The following is a 12,165-nucleotide window of genomic DNA, read 5'->3' as shown; positions in this document are numbered from 1 at the left end:
AGCATGGTGTGAACGAGGGCCAGAGGCCGCCAACCAAAATAGAATACGCTGATTAGAGAAGAAGAAGCAAGAAAAAAAAGTGTTCAACCGTCTCTGGCACATAACCGCATGGGCAACACGGAAATCAAACCGATATTGATGAGTGTTTAGAAGCGAGTGACCAGTAAGAATTTACGTTACTTCAGCACAAAGCTGGTGGTGGGGGGGGATTTCACAAGCTGATTCGACTGAGGGAAAAAATTCCCTGACAGAATGAACATTTGAGCAGGTCTGCCTTTCTGTCAGTCACATACTCTGAGTCAGACTTTTTATGGCGTTACGACAAGAGGCTTTGGTAGGTAGGATTTGGGTTACAGCCTGAAAACTATCTCCTGGTAAACATCATCCCATGGTGGCTAGCCGAAGTTTTTCGTTTTACTTGGTAATAAAAATTCAAATTTTATCGCGGAGTGGTGCCAGCAAGTCTGCACATAGTCGCACAGACTCAGAAAGCGTGGAGCCATAGCGGACGAACTCAAAATCTGTGGTGTTGTTGGCCACTTTTTAGCAGTAAACCCACCCCCTATCACTTGGCAGGCTCTGGTTATCGCGTGCAAGACAGAAAGCTGCATAGCAAGAAAAACAGAGTCAGCAGCACTATTAAAATCAAGAACGTGAGTAATGCAAGTCGATAGAAGGCAGTATCGATATTACGAAGCAGAGAGAGCTAAAGTTAAATAAAAATCGTCGGACGGAGCAGTGCAAGGGCAAATATGTACGGTGGCAAAGAATAGTTAACATTCTATCTGTGAGACTGTGAGAGTACGTCGGATTTTGGAAAGGGTATTGAACAAGGCAGAATCCTACTAAGCCAGTAAAGTGATGCCGCTGAAAACCAACCATCAGATGCAGTGCAGTACCGAAGTTGATTAATCTCACGTACACGCAGATCAATACGAATTATGTTAAGGAAAAAAACAACTTTCAGAGGAGACGGTTTTAAAAAGCACTAGTCGAGATAAGCTTAATTGTGCACTGGAAGGATCAAAGCTGCTTAATTTCCTTCTCAGTAAAAAGAAAAATGGCCAAAACGGAGCAGCCATACAGTACAATTGGCTAATAGCTGTAAGATAGAGAAATTTGAATCGTTTTTTCGTAGTCCCAGTTAGGTTTTAAGCTAAATTTAATCGAGAAAAATGCTATTTTTTCCAGCCGCAATTTTTTTATTTACATGCAAGTGCCACTTTAAGTGGCAGTCTAAAGTGAAAACCCTGAAACAATGTATAACCGGAAGGGGAAATTTCTAATAAATTTATCAGAAGGATTAGATTTTTGTTGGCCAGACACTAGTCTATGGAACATTTGGAGGTGTTTGATATTCTTGACGCTTAATTAAGGGACGCAGCATTCAAACAATCATTTGTAAAATAAATTGAAAATGTTTTAATTTGATTTTTTATAATTCTGCAAAGTAGTTAGTTGGGAAGGATCTTAAGGATGCTGTATTTACTGCGTGGCATTTCGTCATGTCGGTTGGTCTGTGGGCCAAATTTAATTTGCTGTTCAAAACTCGAGCTGGTAAAGAAACAAAAAGTTGGCTAAAGAAAACCAAATTGAAAATCCATCTTTGGTAAGGAATAAATTTTTATATATGATAAGAATTGTTCATAATATATTTTTTTCTTTACAGAAGTGCTAGTCAATCTTTTTAGCGGCGGAAATCCAGGAAGCAGCTGACCACCAATTACTAGAGGTTATGATAATAAATTAATGAAACGATGGACCAGATTAATTGATTTAAGGAGTGAAATTAGGATTTCATAATTGAAATTATTGATTATTCGTTGAAATTATTGATTTCATAGGAGTGAAATTAGACCTACAATGTGAAAACCGGAAAAACACGCCATAGCATACTCCTGAGTGCGAAAAGTAATGACTGGTACGCGATCACGCAACTTCACCTACCAAATTGTTCACGATTAAAAGTATTCGGTGAGTTGAGCTGTCTCGTTGTGTACCATTTCACGTGACATTTGGAGCGAAGTGGGCCAAATGCAAATATCGAATACGTTATATGAACTACAAACTGGTTCACAACGGATGGCAACTTGTCCAGTATCATCCATTTTATTGGTGAAACGTCAATAACGTCAGCTTTACCGGAAAGACACGCAGTCACAGTGGTCAAGACAATCAGTTGATGGCCATTGGGTTCCATTGATCGCTATAGTTCCAGTGAACAACAGGCAACTGATTCAATTTGGCAATTTGCCATGTATCAATCTAGCAACTCTCAAACAAAATATTTTGCGATTGAATCCGGCGATGCAAAATGAATCTTTGAGTCACGAGTTGGTGAAGGCAGACATTTTAGCAACAATTCATCAATATTATGCTTCATTTATCCATTTCAGTCATTTCATTTCTGCCTTCATATTGTCATTCAATCCATAATTTCATTTTAGAGTAGAATCATGCCGATGTGCTCGGCATTGGAAATCCGTTGAAGACCTGTATATCTTCATTTTTCTTTTCAACTGTGATGCTGTAGTTGAGACCTAGCCCCATTCGGTGGAATGCAAATGCAAAGGCTACATTCCGATTGACATTAGATCCTACTCTCCAATGGAATGAGCATTCTTTCTGTTCGTCAAACATAATGAATCCACATGAATATGAAGAGAACACAGGAGTGCGCACATGCACATGTCCTAGGTGGGATGGTTGTAACAGTGACAAGTCACTACACTCTATCACTTCTATTTCATCTTGACGTTTAGCCATTTCAGTTTGCGCGTCATATCTTGTTCAATTGTGGGCGAGTTTTGCTCTTTATTTACTAGTTTTATTTAAAGATGCATTGTCATGTTTCAAGATGTATGCTTCTAGCTCAAAGGATTACTTACACCAGTCCATTTCTTCGTATGTATTGTACTCGTATGCACTCTTGTTGCTCATGCCAATCGGTGGAACATATAGAGAATCAACCTTGCTATGATCCAGAAGAATACTGTTGATCTTCTTGTACTTGTACAGGCTTAATTTTCACTTCTAAGAGATGCAAGCTATCTCATTTGAATTTCAATATGTTGGTGTTTTTGAAGTTGAATGGCTGCTGTTGTGAGTGGGAAAAAAAACCCTAAAAAACGTCTGGTAACCCCACTACGAAATGATCTTTATTGCTGTGTAATTTCTCGAAAGTCTTCATGTACCTGACGACTTCCTGCAGAAATTGTGCGTGACGGTGAACGGCAACGCCGACGGCTTCGTCTATCGAGGGTCACGTCACCTCGACTTCGTTCACTTTCCCTGCATTCTCTCTATTTGGTATTTACTCCACTTTCTTTTTCACTTTCATGTTCACTCTATTCCCTAATTTCTTCTTCACAATTCTTATTGTCTTTATTCTCCTCCCTGTTTTCTTCACTTTCTTCTTCATGTTCTTCTTTACTTATATCCCTATTTTCTTCACTCTCCTCCCCATTTTCTTCACCTTCCGTCCTATTTTCTTCACTCTCCACCCTATTTTCTTCAATCCTCTCACCCACATTACTTTCTTTACTTCCTCCATCTCTCACTTCCCCCCCAGCAAAAATAAGTCCCTCAAGCCCAATGCCCTGTTCCTTAAAGTCATCATCTGGTGTAGGAATGAGATTGGCTTCTTTAACGATTACAGGGATGGATTCGATTGGGAGAATTTCGATGAGTGCCTCCCGTGGCTTGAGCCCCTTCTTCTGGTGTAAATTTATTCAAATGAAACACTCCTAAACAAAACATAATTATAAAAAAAAACATCAAAACAGCAAATTTTGAAAAAATTTCCTATTTCATCTGTAGTTGGCAATTCTTTTGAATTGGTGGGTACACGCATGTAAAATCATAAATTTATTTTTTAAACCCTCCCAATGTAACTTTTATTGAGGAACGTTTTTTAGGGTTGTTATCTCGAAAGAATTATGTCTCTAGATCAGAGACGCATAAAATTGGAAGACATTTGAAATAAAAAACTCTGGTGAAAATTTCACTTAACCAGTGATATGAAGAATAACAACTATGAAAAATTTGTCTGCTTTTGCTATTTTTGCTTTAATAAAAGTATCGGTAAAAGTAAGCGAACTTATATGTCTGTAAATCTATTCTTATTGCTGGTCAACCTGATTTACAATTGGCCTTAGATGCTTAAATATTTGGTGTATCACCTGAAAGTGACCATTGTGAACTACACCAGAGTAGGGTTGCTGCCCAAGTAGCTGGATTGTTTGACCCTTTAGGGACAGACTCCTAGATGACTGTTAAGGCTAAAATTAAACTACGGGAGCTAGGCGGGAGAGGGCTCCAGTGGGACGATGCTGTGTTTGGTGAAGAAAAGGTGTGATAGGAGAAATATTTTCAGAGAATCGGACGTTTAAAGGAGATCAAGTTTGCCCGTTGTCTCTTCCCAAACGCAAGAAATAGTACGGACCGAATTGCATACTTTTGCGTGCGTGCCATAAGAGGCGTGTGCTGCTTCCTGTCTTCTGGTCTATCAGAATGGCTGAGTGCTGCTCCGGCATGTTAAGACGGCTACCAAGCTTGCTCCTTCAAAAACAGTCTCCGTTTGCGTATTAGAACTCAATGCTGGGCTAATATGGGCCCCCGTCCCGCGGCTTGCCAAGTTTGTCCAGACAATGTCTGTCAAGACGAAAATGGAAATTCTCAAAGATAAAATGGAAATCCCTAAGGGTAGTTTTTGGTGCAACGCGCAAGTTAAATAATTACAAACTCTACCTTAAAAACTGCAGCAATTTTTTCAATCGCTATAATGTTCACCATGAGACACCATGCCCTGGTAAGTGAAAAAAAAATGAGTTATTATGTTAACAACATTTATAAAATTTTACCTACTCTGATTGGTAGTTTAAGAATACATAATTTTGGAAGATAACGAAGTGTCGGTTGACTATGATTATAATGACAAAAGTTCTGATCATTATTCTGATTCAAATACCTCTAAAGAAAACATCTCCGTTGCAAAACTGGACACTGAATCTAACATTGAAAGTAATGAAGGTAAACAGAAGTTGTAATACCTTCAAATAATAATCGATGACGAAGTGTTGGTTGACATAAATATCTTTCTCTTTATTCCCTGACTTCTCTCGTGTGATTAAAAAAAGAAAAAAAAATATAGAAACGAAGAAAGTAGATGAAACAGCCGGATCTGATAGCGATGATATTTAAAATAATTTCTCGGAGTCATGCAGCATGTCTGATTTGGAGTGGAATTTCATGTTTGACTTTACCAAGATGCGAATCCGACCACTTCATATGGAGCCCATATTATGAGCAACACAATGAAGTAAGTAAGTAACAATTTCAAATGAAATTTCGAGGATAAAAATGAAATTACTTAAAGGTTCCGATAACAAGAATGAAGGGGATGAAGATGTTCACGAACATGAAGAGTTGCAGATTGTCAACATACAGTCTGAAGATGGTAATTTGAATTTTTTCAATTATACATACCTGAAGTTTGCTATTTGCAGAGGATAAATTTGAACCTTTGGTTTTTTATTTGCAGTAAATACTTCTGATCCTTCGGAACATGGAAAGGAGTGGAATGATGCTGATGACATTGAAGAATTTTAAGGTATAAACATTAAACCTAAGTAAAACAATTAAAAATATTGCAATCAGTAAAATAATTTTCAGGGACCCACATAGCACACTTCATCCGTCGGATGTCCGAATGAGAGCCGCATATCCGATTGACAGCCATGTCCCGTACGGGATGTTAAATGGATGTCCAATGGCTATACGTATTGGTTGTCCCTGGGATGAGCAAAAACAACATCCTATTGACATCCATAATACATCCAAGTATAGATATCACGTAAAGTAATTTTCTTTTAAGACGTTGAATTTTTACTTGTTTAAAAAAAAATATCAGCCGCAAAGGCGCGATTTTAAAAATTCCTTTAGGTAGAAAAATTGTTTTCGAAATTTTGTTTGCCTTCAGACATGATATGGATGAGAAGAAACTTTATTTTTTTAAATAAAGTTAAAAATAACATTAAATTTGCGTAATCGGGTTGTTTTTTAAAATGAGTTCATAAACGAAATAAGTTTAACATACAAATTTCAGGCAATAAAGATATCACATCAGACACGTTAGTTTAAATGATTCCGTAAACGTTTCATTGTTGAAATTTAAAAAAGAATTATTCGGATTCTCATGAATATGTGCCTTTATTGCGAACGAAGGCTGATTTCAAAGACTTATAAGAACATTTCTCTAGACTGAGTTTGTTTCGATATCTTATCAATGGCTTGTCGGTAAAGCGCTGGGATTCCACCCAGTCGATCCGGGTTCGAATCCCGTAGAGTCAAATCTTCTATCAGGGAAAATAGCTTTCCAGTAAGAAGTTAGATATGGAATAAAGAAGGAAATATAAAAGAAAATGTGAGAGGAAGTGTTAGAGACAGGAAATAAATATTTATTTCTAAACGCGAAATCAAAGCCCAGGAACGCCATATTAATATCCGGAATAATGAACCTGGGATGTCCGTCGGCGCCGATTTGGGTAGGTCTTCTAACGTTTTTCCGACCTCTAAACGCCCTCCTGTGCGGATGTCTGGCGGTCCAGTGGATGTTCGACGGATGTTTTGAATGTCCGAGTACGACATCTGTCGAACATCCGTGGGACTGCCCTGTGTTATGTGGGAACGAATCTTTCACCATAATTGTCGACGTAGCAAAGCCAGCCATATGCCAAACAGGGTAAGTTCCGTTTCTAACAATACAAAACTGTCGGAGTTTTTTTAATTGATTTTCATTTATCGTTCGCTTTGAAACAGGTTCTTTTTTTATAATGTGAAACAATATACCTACATCTATTTTCTCAGTTGTTAACTTTGTCCACCTCCCGTACGATTTGTTTAGCTGGGTCTCTGAACGACTAGCTAAAAAGTAGCTTTACGTACGTTGGTTGGTCATAACTATCTTTCTTTAAGTTACATTACAGCTGAACGGGAGCAGCCTCGTTTCTACCAGCTAGCTTAAACCTGTTGATACTAGACTGCTTGCGTTCAGCAGTAATTTAACCATGTGTAGGTAGTAACGACCAGCCTATGTACGTTAAGCTATTTCGAGCTAGTTGTTCGACTTATAAAATTTATCTAATTTGCGCAGCAGTAAGTTTTAGCTAAGGGTAGCTAGTAGCGACCAGCCTTTGTGCATAAAGCTATTTTCAGCTAGTCGTAGGGTACCGAATAAAATTTTTAGTCAGAGCCCTCTGTTTAAATAAACATACATTTTTATGGGTATAGAAAATTTGGCCATAATTGATGGCCACCAGCTAACTTACAACGTTGGAGGCTAATTAAAGAAAAATTTTGGAGTGGAATAAGCACTGGCTGCTGCTGTTAATTTTACTTTATTTTGGTTGTCATTTTCGTGGGAAAAATCCAAGTGTAACTGCCCTACCCAGGCCCTACCCAATTCAATTGAAACAGATTGAATACAGTAAATTTAAAATCTCCAAATGAAAATTCTCATTGTTTTCTTTTAATTTGCAATTTTTTACGGTAATTTCATTTTTATTCCATTTATTGCTGGTATTTAAAAAATAATCGAAAACACAATCTGGCAACGCTTTCAATTTTTGGCGCTCAGGTATTTCCAGCTGCCATTATTCTAGTTCACTTTCGTCTCCATGACGCGTTTTCTTTTTCGACGTGTGAAGTAGTTTATAGTTTTGACTTATCAGGAATAGTTTTCCTAACAATATTGGAAAAATGGGAAACCCCACAATTTACGTTCTCGTTTCCTTTAAAAAAGGTTAAACCAGAGCTAGGTATTGGTCCTATGGATTCCATAGCCTTTCCCAAAACATTCGTGTCGCTTCCAAACCTTGAAGACAAGATTCGCATGCTGAAAGAGTTCATTTCTGGGAAGACTGATGTTGCTTTAAAGTAATGGTACATTTAAACTAAATGTCGTAAAGTTGTATTAAATCATGTTTGTTTAGTTTCCCCAAGCACAGTGCTTCAGGTGAAGACCCATCGATCCAATTGGAACTGAGAGCTGGGCATGTAATTACATTCTCAGGTGGTTGTATTGTTGAACTTGATGTTATATCGCATGCTCTTTCTAACCAATGTTTTTTCATTTTAACAGAAGACATGGAGGTGTTAGAAATAACTCGTGATGCAATGATGAAATCTAAACCAAAATCTGCACGCTCCACCAAAATCTTGCACTCAACTCCAAAATCCCAAGTGGCCCCCAAACCTGTTGCTTCTGTTTCATATGCCAAGAAGTCTTTGCCTCCAACAGTTGGGAATACTTCAAATTCAGGTTTCTTTTAATATTTCTTTTTTCGCAAAGTGTTTGCTATACTTAATCTTTTATTCATAGAACCCATAGATAACAACAAGAGAAAAACAACGAAAACAAATCCATCAAGAAGCAAAGATCAAGCAATCAAACCAACAGCTGATGAAGTCAGTGATTTGGGTGTTAGTGCTCTACCATCATCTGAAAGCGAAGAATCAGACTCTGGTAATGAAGAAGTAGATTGGCTGGCTCCATCTCCTCCTCCTCGTACCCGCAACAAAATCCCCCGGACTGATGTAGTAATTATTAAATCTGTGTTTATAATCACTGGCATACATGAGTAAAGATTTGTTTATATGTACAGGATCGCTGTATTGGTGGCAGTGCCTCAAGTAATGGTGCCGTTCACTCGGCCGTTCATCGCAATGAAGTTATTCTGACTCCTCCAGTATCTCGGTGTAACACGCCATCATCTTTCCGAACTCCTTATTGCCTTTATTCCTTACTGCCTTATTGTTTCCCTCATCAACTTAGCAATATGTTTGCTGTTACACCCCTCTACAAGCTGCCAGTTATGTGCCTTATTGTTTCCCTCCAACTTAGCAATATGTTTGCTGTTACATCCCTCTACAAACTGCCAGTTATGCGCCTTATTGTTTCCCTCGTCAACTTAGCAATCTGTTTGCTGTTAAACTCCATTTTTGTCATAATATATGTATAACCTAGTCTTTGCATTTTAATCTCGTCGTCAAATACAAAGAAATTTGAACTCATTTTTGTATGTGACTAATTCTAGGTATGCAATAGGAAGAATATACTAGGTAATTCTAAGTATAAAATAGGAAAAATATACTAGCTTAAGGTTTGCTTGTATTTAGTAGGCTAATAAATCATAGCTGTCCTATAGCTGCTAAACGGCCAGCTTTTTTCCCCTGCTAATGTTAAGTTTAATCTAACCCTGAAATTCCATGCTGTTTTTTAAAAAATGTAACCTAGAAGCAGCTAGCTTTACCCTCCTAAATGGATAGCTGTAATTAAGCTAAAAATCAGCTTGCCGTTTCGTACGGGCTAAAAACAAAAAAAAAACAAAAAAAATTTATCACTGGTTATGCCCTTACGAAAAAAACAGCTAGTTGATCGACATTGAAGCTAGCGGCAAGCTGATTTGGTTCAAGCTAGTGATTTCTAGCTTGCCACTAGCTGGCAATTATCTGAATTATTTCATGCTTGCGCAGCTCACCTTCTAAATACCTGAACATCAGGTAAACTGTTTTAGCCTGTCTTTTCATAGCTTGCTTCAAGCTAAAGCTATGATTAGAACCCCTAGCTCGATTCGACCTGTCTTTTTAAAGCTATATCTAAGCTGGTATTTATGCTGTGTACCGCAAGCTTGGATCAACCAATTGTTTTACAGCTAAATTTAAGTTATTTTTAACATACAGCATTGCTAAAAGATCTTTTTTAGCATTTGAATAACAGCTAATTGTTAATTATAGCTTTATTTATAATGTTAACCAGCATGTTCTGTATTTTAACAATAACATACAAATAAAATACAAATACAGCTGTATTTTTATTTGTATTTGTGACTTACTTTAGTGTACAGTATCCTGCAATAAAATCAGAACGCAGTTCTTTTTCAAAAGCCCAGTTTAACTTATATTTTTTGTTTTTAACTTTCAAGACTTCATATTACGTGTAGAATTAATTGTTTTACAAAGTTCATTTATTAGAATTAAGAAAAAAAATGCCGAAATATTTTTTTAAATACAGAAAGATACCAAGGGGTTCGGATTTATATGCAGGATACTGTACGTATTAAAATAAAAATACAGCTGTAGGCTATTTGTATTTTATTTGTATTTTATTTGTAAAATACAGAACACCGTTAGTCTAACACACGAGACATATATATTGGCTGATTAGAAATTAGAAAGAAGTATTTTGAAAAGTAAACAAAACAAAGACTTGACAGTATTAGCCTCGAAAATCCAGCAAACCAGCACAGCAACATTGTAAATGAAAAAAAAGATGCAGTGGCTTTTCCCGCGTAAAAAATCTCGTCTGCACTGAAATGTTCAGATCGTCACTCTGAATGAAATGCGTTCTCATAAGTGCTTCTGATGAGTGCTCTCAAATTTTTATTCGTTTTATATCTTGCAATTGCAGATAAAAAGTAAGTTTTGACTTTTAAAATTGTTATTTTATATATTGCATAGCCTATAGCCTATTTGGGGAGAGAGAATGGTTTTCTGAAACCATTTTTTAGCTTAATTGATGCAAGCCTTGTGTAAGCTTTGGTTATTTTACGCTTTGAAACTTTATCTTTAGTCATATAACGAATTTACATTTTGTATGATAGAATGGAAAAGCAAATGTAAATTCCCCAGTCATTGTTATTAAGTGGACTGATGAGAACCTTATCATCACTACGATGTACAAAGCTTCTTCAAGCCTACATCTAGTCTAGATAACATGGATTTGATCGACTACATCTCTTTGTTGGATTCTTGGATTCATAGTGAAAAGGTTATCGTTTTCAGGTAATTCTATTGTTCTTTTTTTGTGTTATTAAACTTGTATCTGTTTATTCTAACGATAAAATTTTTTTTACAGATGGACCAGTTAGGATGATAATAAAACCCCTTATCATTTCACCGATTATTCAATTCCAGAGAAATGTGATGGAAAGAAATTGATAATGAAGACTGGCTTCATTCTCTTTCACTGTGGTATTATAAATATCTATTTTTACGTTTCACCTTGATTTATTCCAAACTTTCTTTTGTTTTTATCCCCTTATGTGTAGATGATATTTCCAAAATTGCTTGACGCTTTGTATCAGCCAGAAGAATTGGCCAACATGTCTCTCTCTGGCAATGCCTGCCCGAGTATGCCAGGCTCTAACCTCTAAGTCAAAGCCAGAAATTCCCAAGGAGGCCTTGAATGAAATTATAGGTAAGTTATCGACCAAAAACTCCCTTTTTTATGCATCAGATAGTTAACCACTTTCTTCTTAGGTTTTAGGCAACATATTGGGATCAAGCATACAAAGGATCTATTCTGACAGAGCAGCAAGTTAAAGAAGCTGTAAGTGCCAAACTCATTGCGGCCCAAACAAGAGAGAAAAAGCAGAAAAACAAGATGCTGGCAAACGAGGCATCGTCACCACTTACTGCAGGAGTTCCTTCGAAATTCAAAAGTTTGTTATTTGTATTGTTCTATTGTCTACTCTTAGTTGTGTTGAGTGATGTTTATGTCTGTTCGTTAGAGTGCGTGATTATGCCCAACATTATGTGTCGTGTTTTGAAATACAAAGTCGAATTCAACTCAAAATTTTAACATGTTTAGTTTGTTTTATTTGCCCGACCCTCCGCCTCAAGTTACGACAAAAACAAGTTAACTAAAATCGGCTTGTTAAAAGCTAGATTTTATCAGCTAGTTATTGGTTGAATTAGCTAAGCTTGAAAAAAGCTAAAATAATTAAGCTTACTTTAAGCTTACCCTAAACAACTAAAAATCAGTTTATAAATGGAAGGATAATATCGTCCATTTTTAGCCTAAACTTTATCAGCTAATTGCAAGCTTGGCGGTCCAAATTGTCAAGCTAAGACAAGCTGGAAACTAGCTGTTTTTTCATAAGGGTGAATAATGTTCTAAATGAAATTTAATTTTAGTCTTTAGCAAGTTAATTTATTTCAGGTTTGTAACCTTCCGTTGAGTACAGTTTCTAGTCTGTTCTGTCGGTTCATCGGATCGAAAAGTTTTGAATCGCGCAGCAAGATTATTAAAATAATTCTAATCTCGTATAAAATTTAATTAGATTTGAATTACATATACGTATCAACAAGATATATACAGACGTA

At 36.7% G+C, this 12,165-nt stretch overlaps 1 protein-coding gene and 2 long non-coding RNA genes across 7 annotated transcripts; 2 read left to right on the top strand and 1 right to left on the bottom strand.

Annotated features, from left to right (window-relative positions):
* Window positions 1–3,791: 3,791 nt before the first annotated feature.
* LOC124193221 lies at window positions 3,792–5,304 on the bottom strand. Its single transcript, XR_006874119.1, has 2 exons — window positions 4,750–5,304; window positions 3,792–4,653 (listed from the first exon to the last, which is right to left on the bottom strand). It is a non-coding gene; the product is annotated as an uncharacterized LOC124193221 (long non-coding RNA).
* Window positions 5,305–7,568: 2,264 nt separating this feature from the next.
* On the top strand, window positions 7,569–9,072 carry LOC124193220. 5 transcript variants are annotated; one of them, XM_046586939.1, is made up of 5 exons: window positions 7,569–7,935; window positions 7,992–8,074; window positions 8,141–8,320; window positions 8,381–8,595; window positions 8,664–9,072. In XM_046586939.1, exons 1-5 carry the CDS (start codon window positions 7,829–7,831, stop codon window positions 9,018–9,020), a joined length of 942 nt encoding a protein of 313 aa, XP_046442895.1. In that variant the 5' UTR covers window positions 7,569–7,828; the 3' UTR covers window positions 9,021–9,072. The 5 variants fall into 5 exon arrangements, with proteins under 5 accessions (XP_046442895.1, XP_046442897.1, XP_046442893.1 ...); XM_046586941.1 differs by having other exon boundaries at window positions 7,571–7,935; window positions 8,390–8,598; XM_046586937.1 differs by having other exon boundaries at window positions 7,572–7,935; window positions 8,381–8,598.
* Window positions 9,073–10,116: 1,044 nt separating this feature from the next.
* LOC124193219 lies at window positions 10,117–11,641 on the top strand. The gene is made up of 4 exons (XR_006874118.1): window positions 10,117–10,842; window positions 10,916–11,031; window positions 11,109–11,257; window positions 11,320–11,641. It is a non-coding gene; the product is annotated as an uncharacterized LOC124193219 (long non-coding RNA).
* The last annotated feature ends 524 nt before the right edge of the window (window positions 11,642–12,165 follow it).

This window comes from Daphnia pulex, chromosome 4, assembly GCF_021134715.1.
Source record: "Daphnia pulex isolate KAP4 chromosome 4, ASM2113471v1".
Lineage (NCBI taxonomy): Eukaryota > Metazoa > Arthropoda > Branchiopoda > Diplostraca > Daphniidae > Daphnia > Daphnia pulex.
This window is presented reverse-complemented; position numbering and strand designations above follow the sequence as displayed.

What these genes read in the sequence shown, in the direction of transcription:
- LOC124193220 (XM_046586937.1), top strand. Translation starts at nt 7,829, where the DNA reads ATGGATTCCATAGCCTTTCCCAAAACATTCGTGTCGCTTCCAAACCTT. An exon ending in TGTAATTACATTCTCAGGTG is followed by an intron (nt 8,075 to 8,140) that starts GTTGTATTGTTG and finishes TCATTTTAACAG; the next exon opens with AAGACATGGAGGTGTTAGAA. An exon ending in AAATCCCCCGGACTGATGTA is followed by an intron (nt 8,599 to 8,663) that starts GTAATTATTAAA and finishes TTATATGTACAG; the next exon opens with GATCGCTGTATTGGTGGCAG.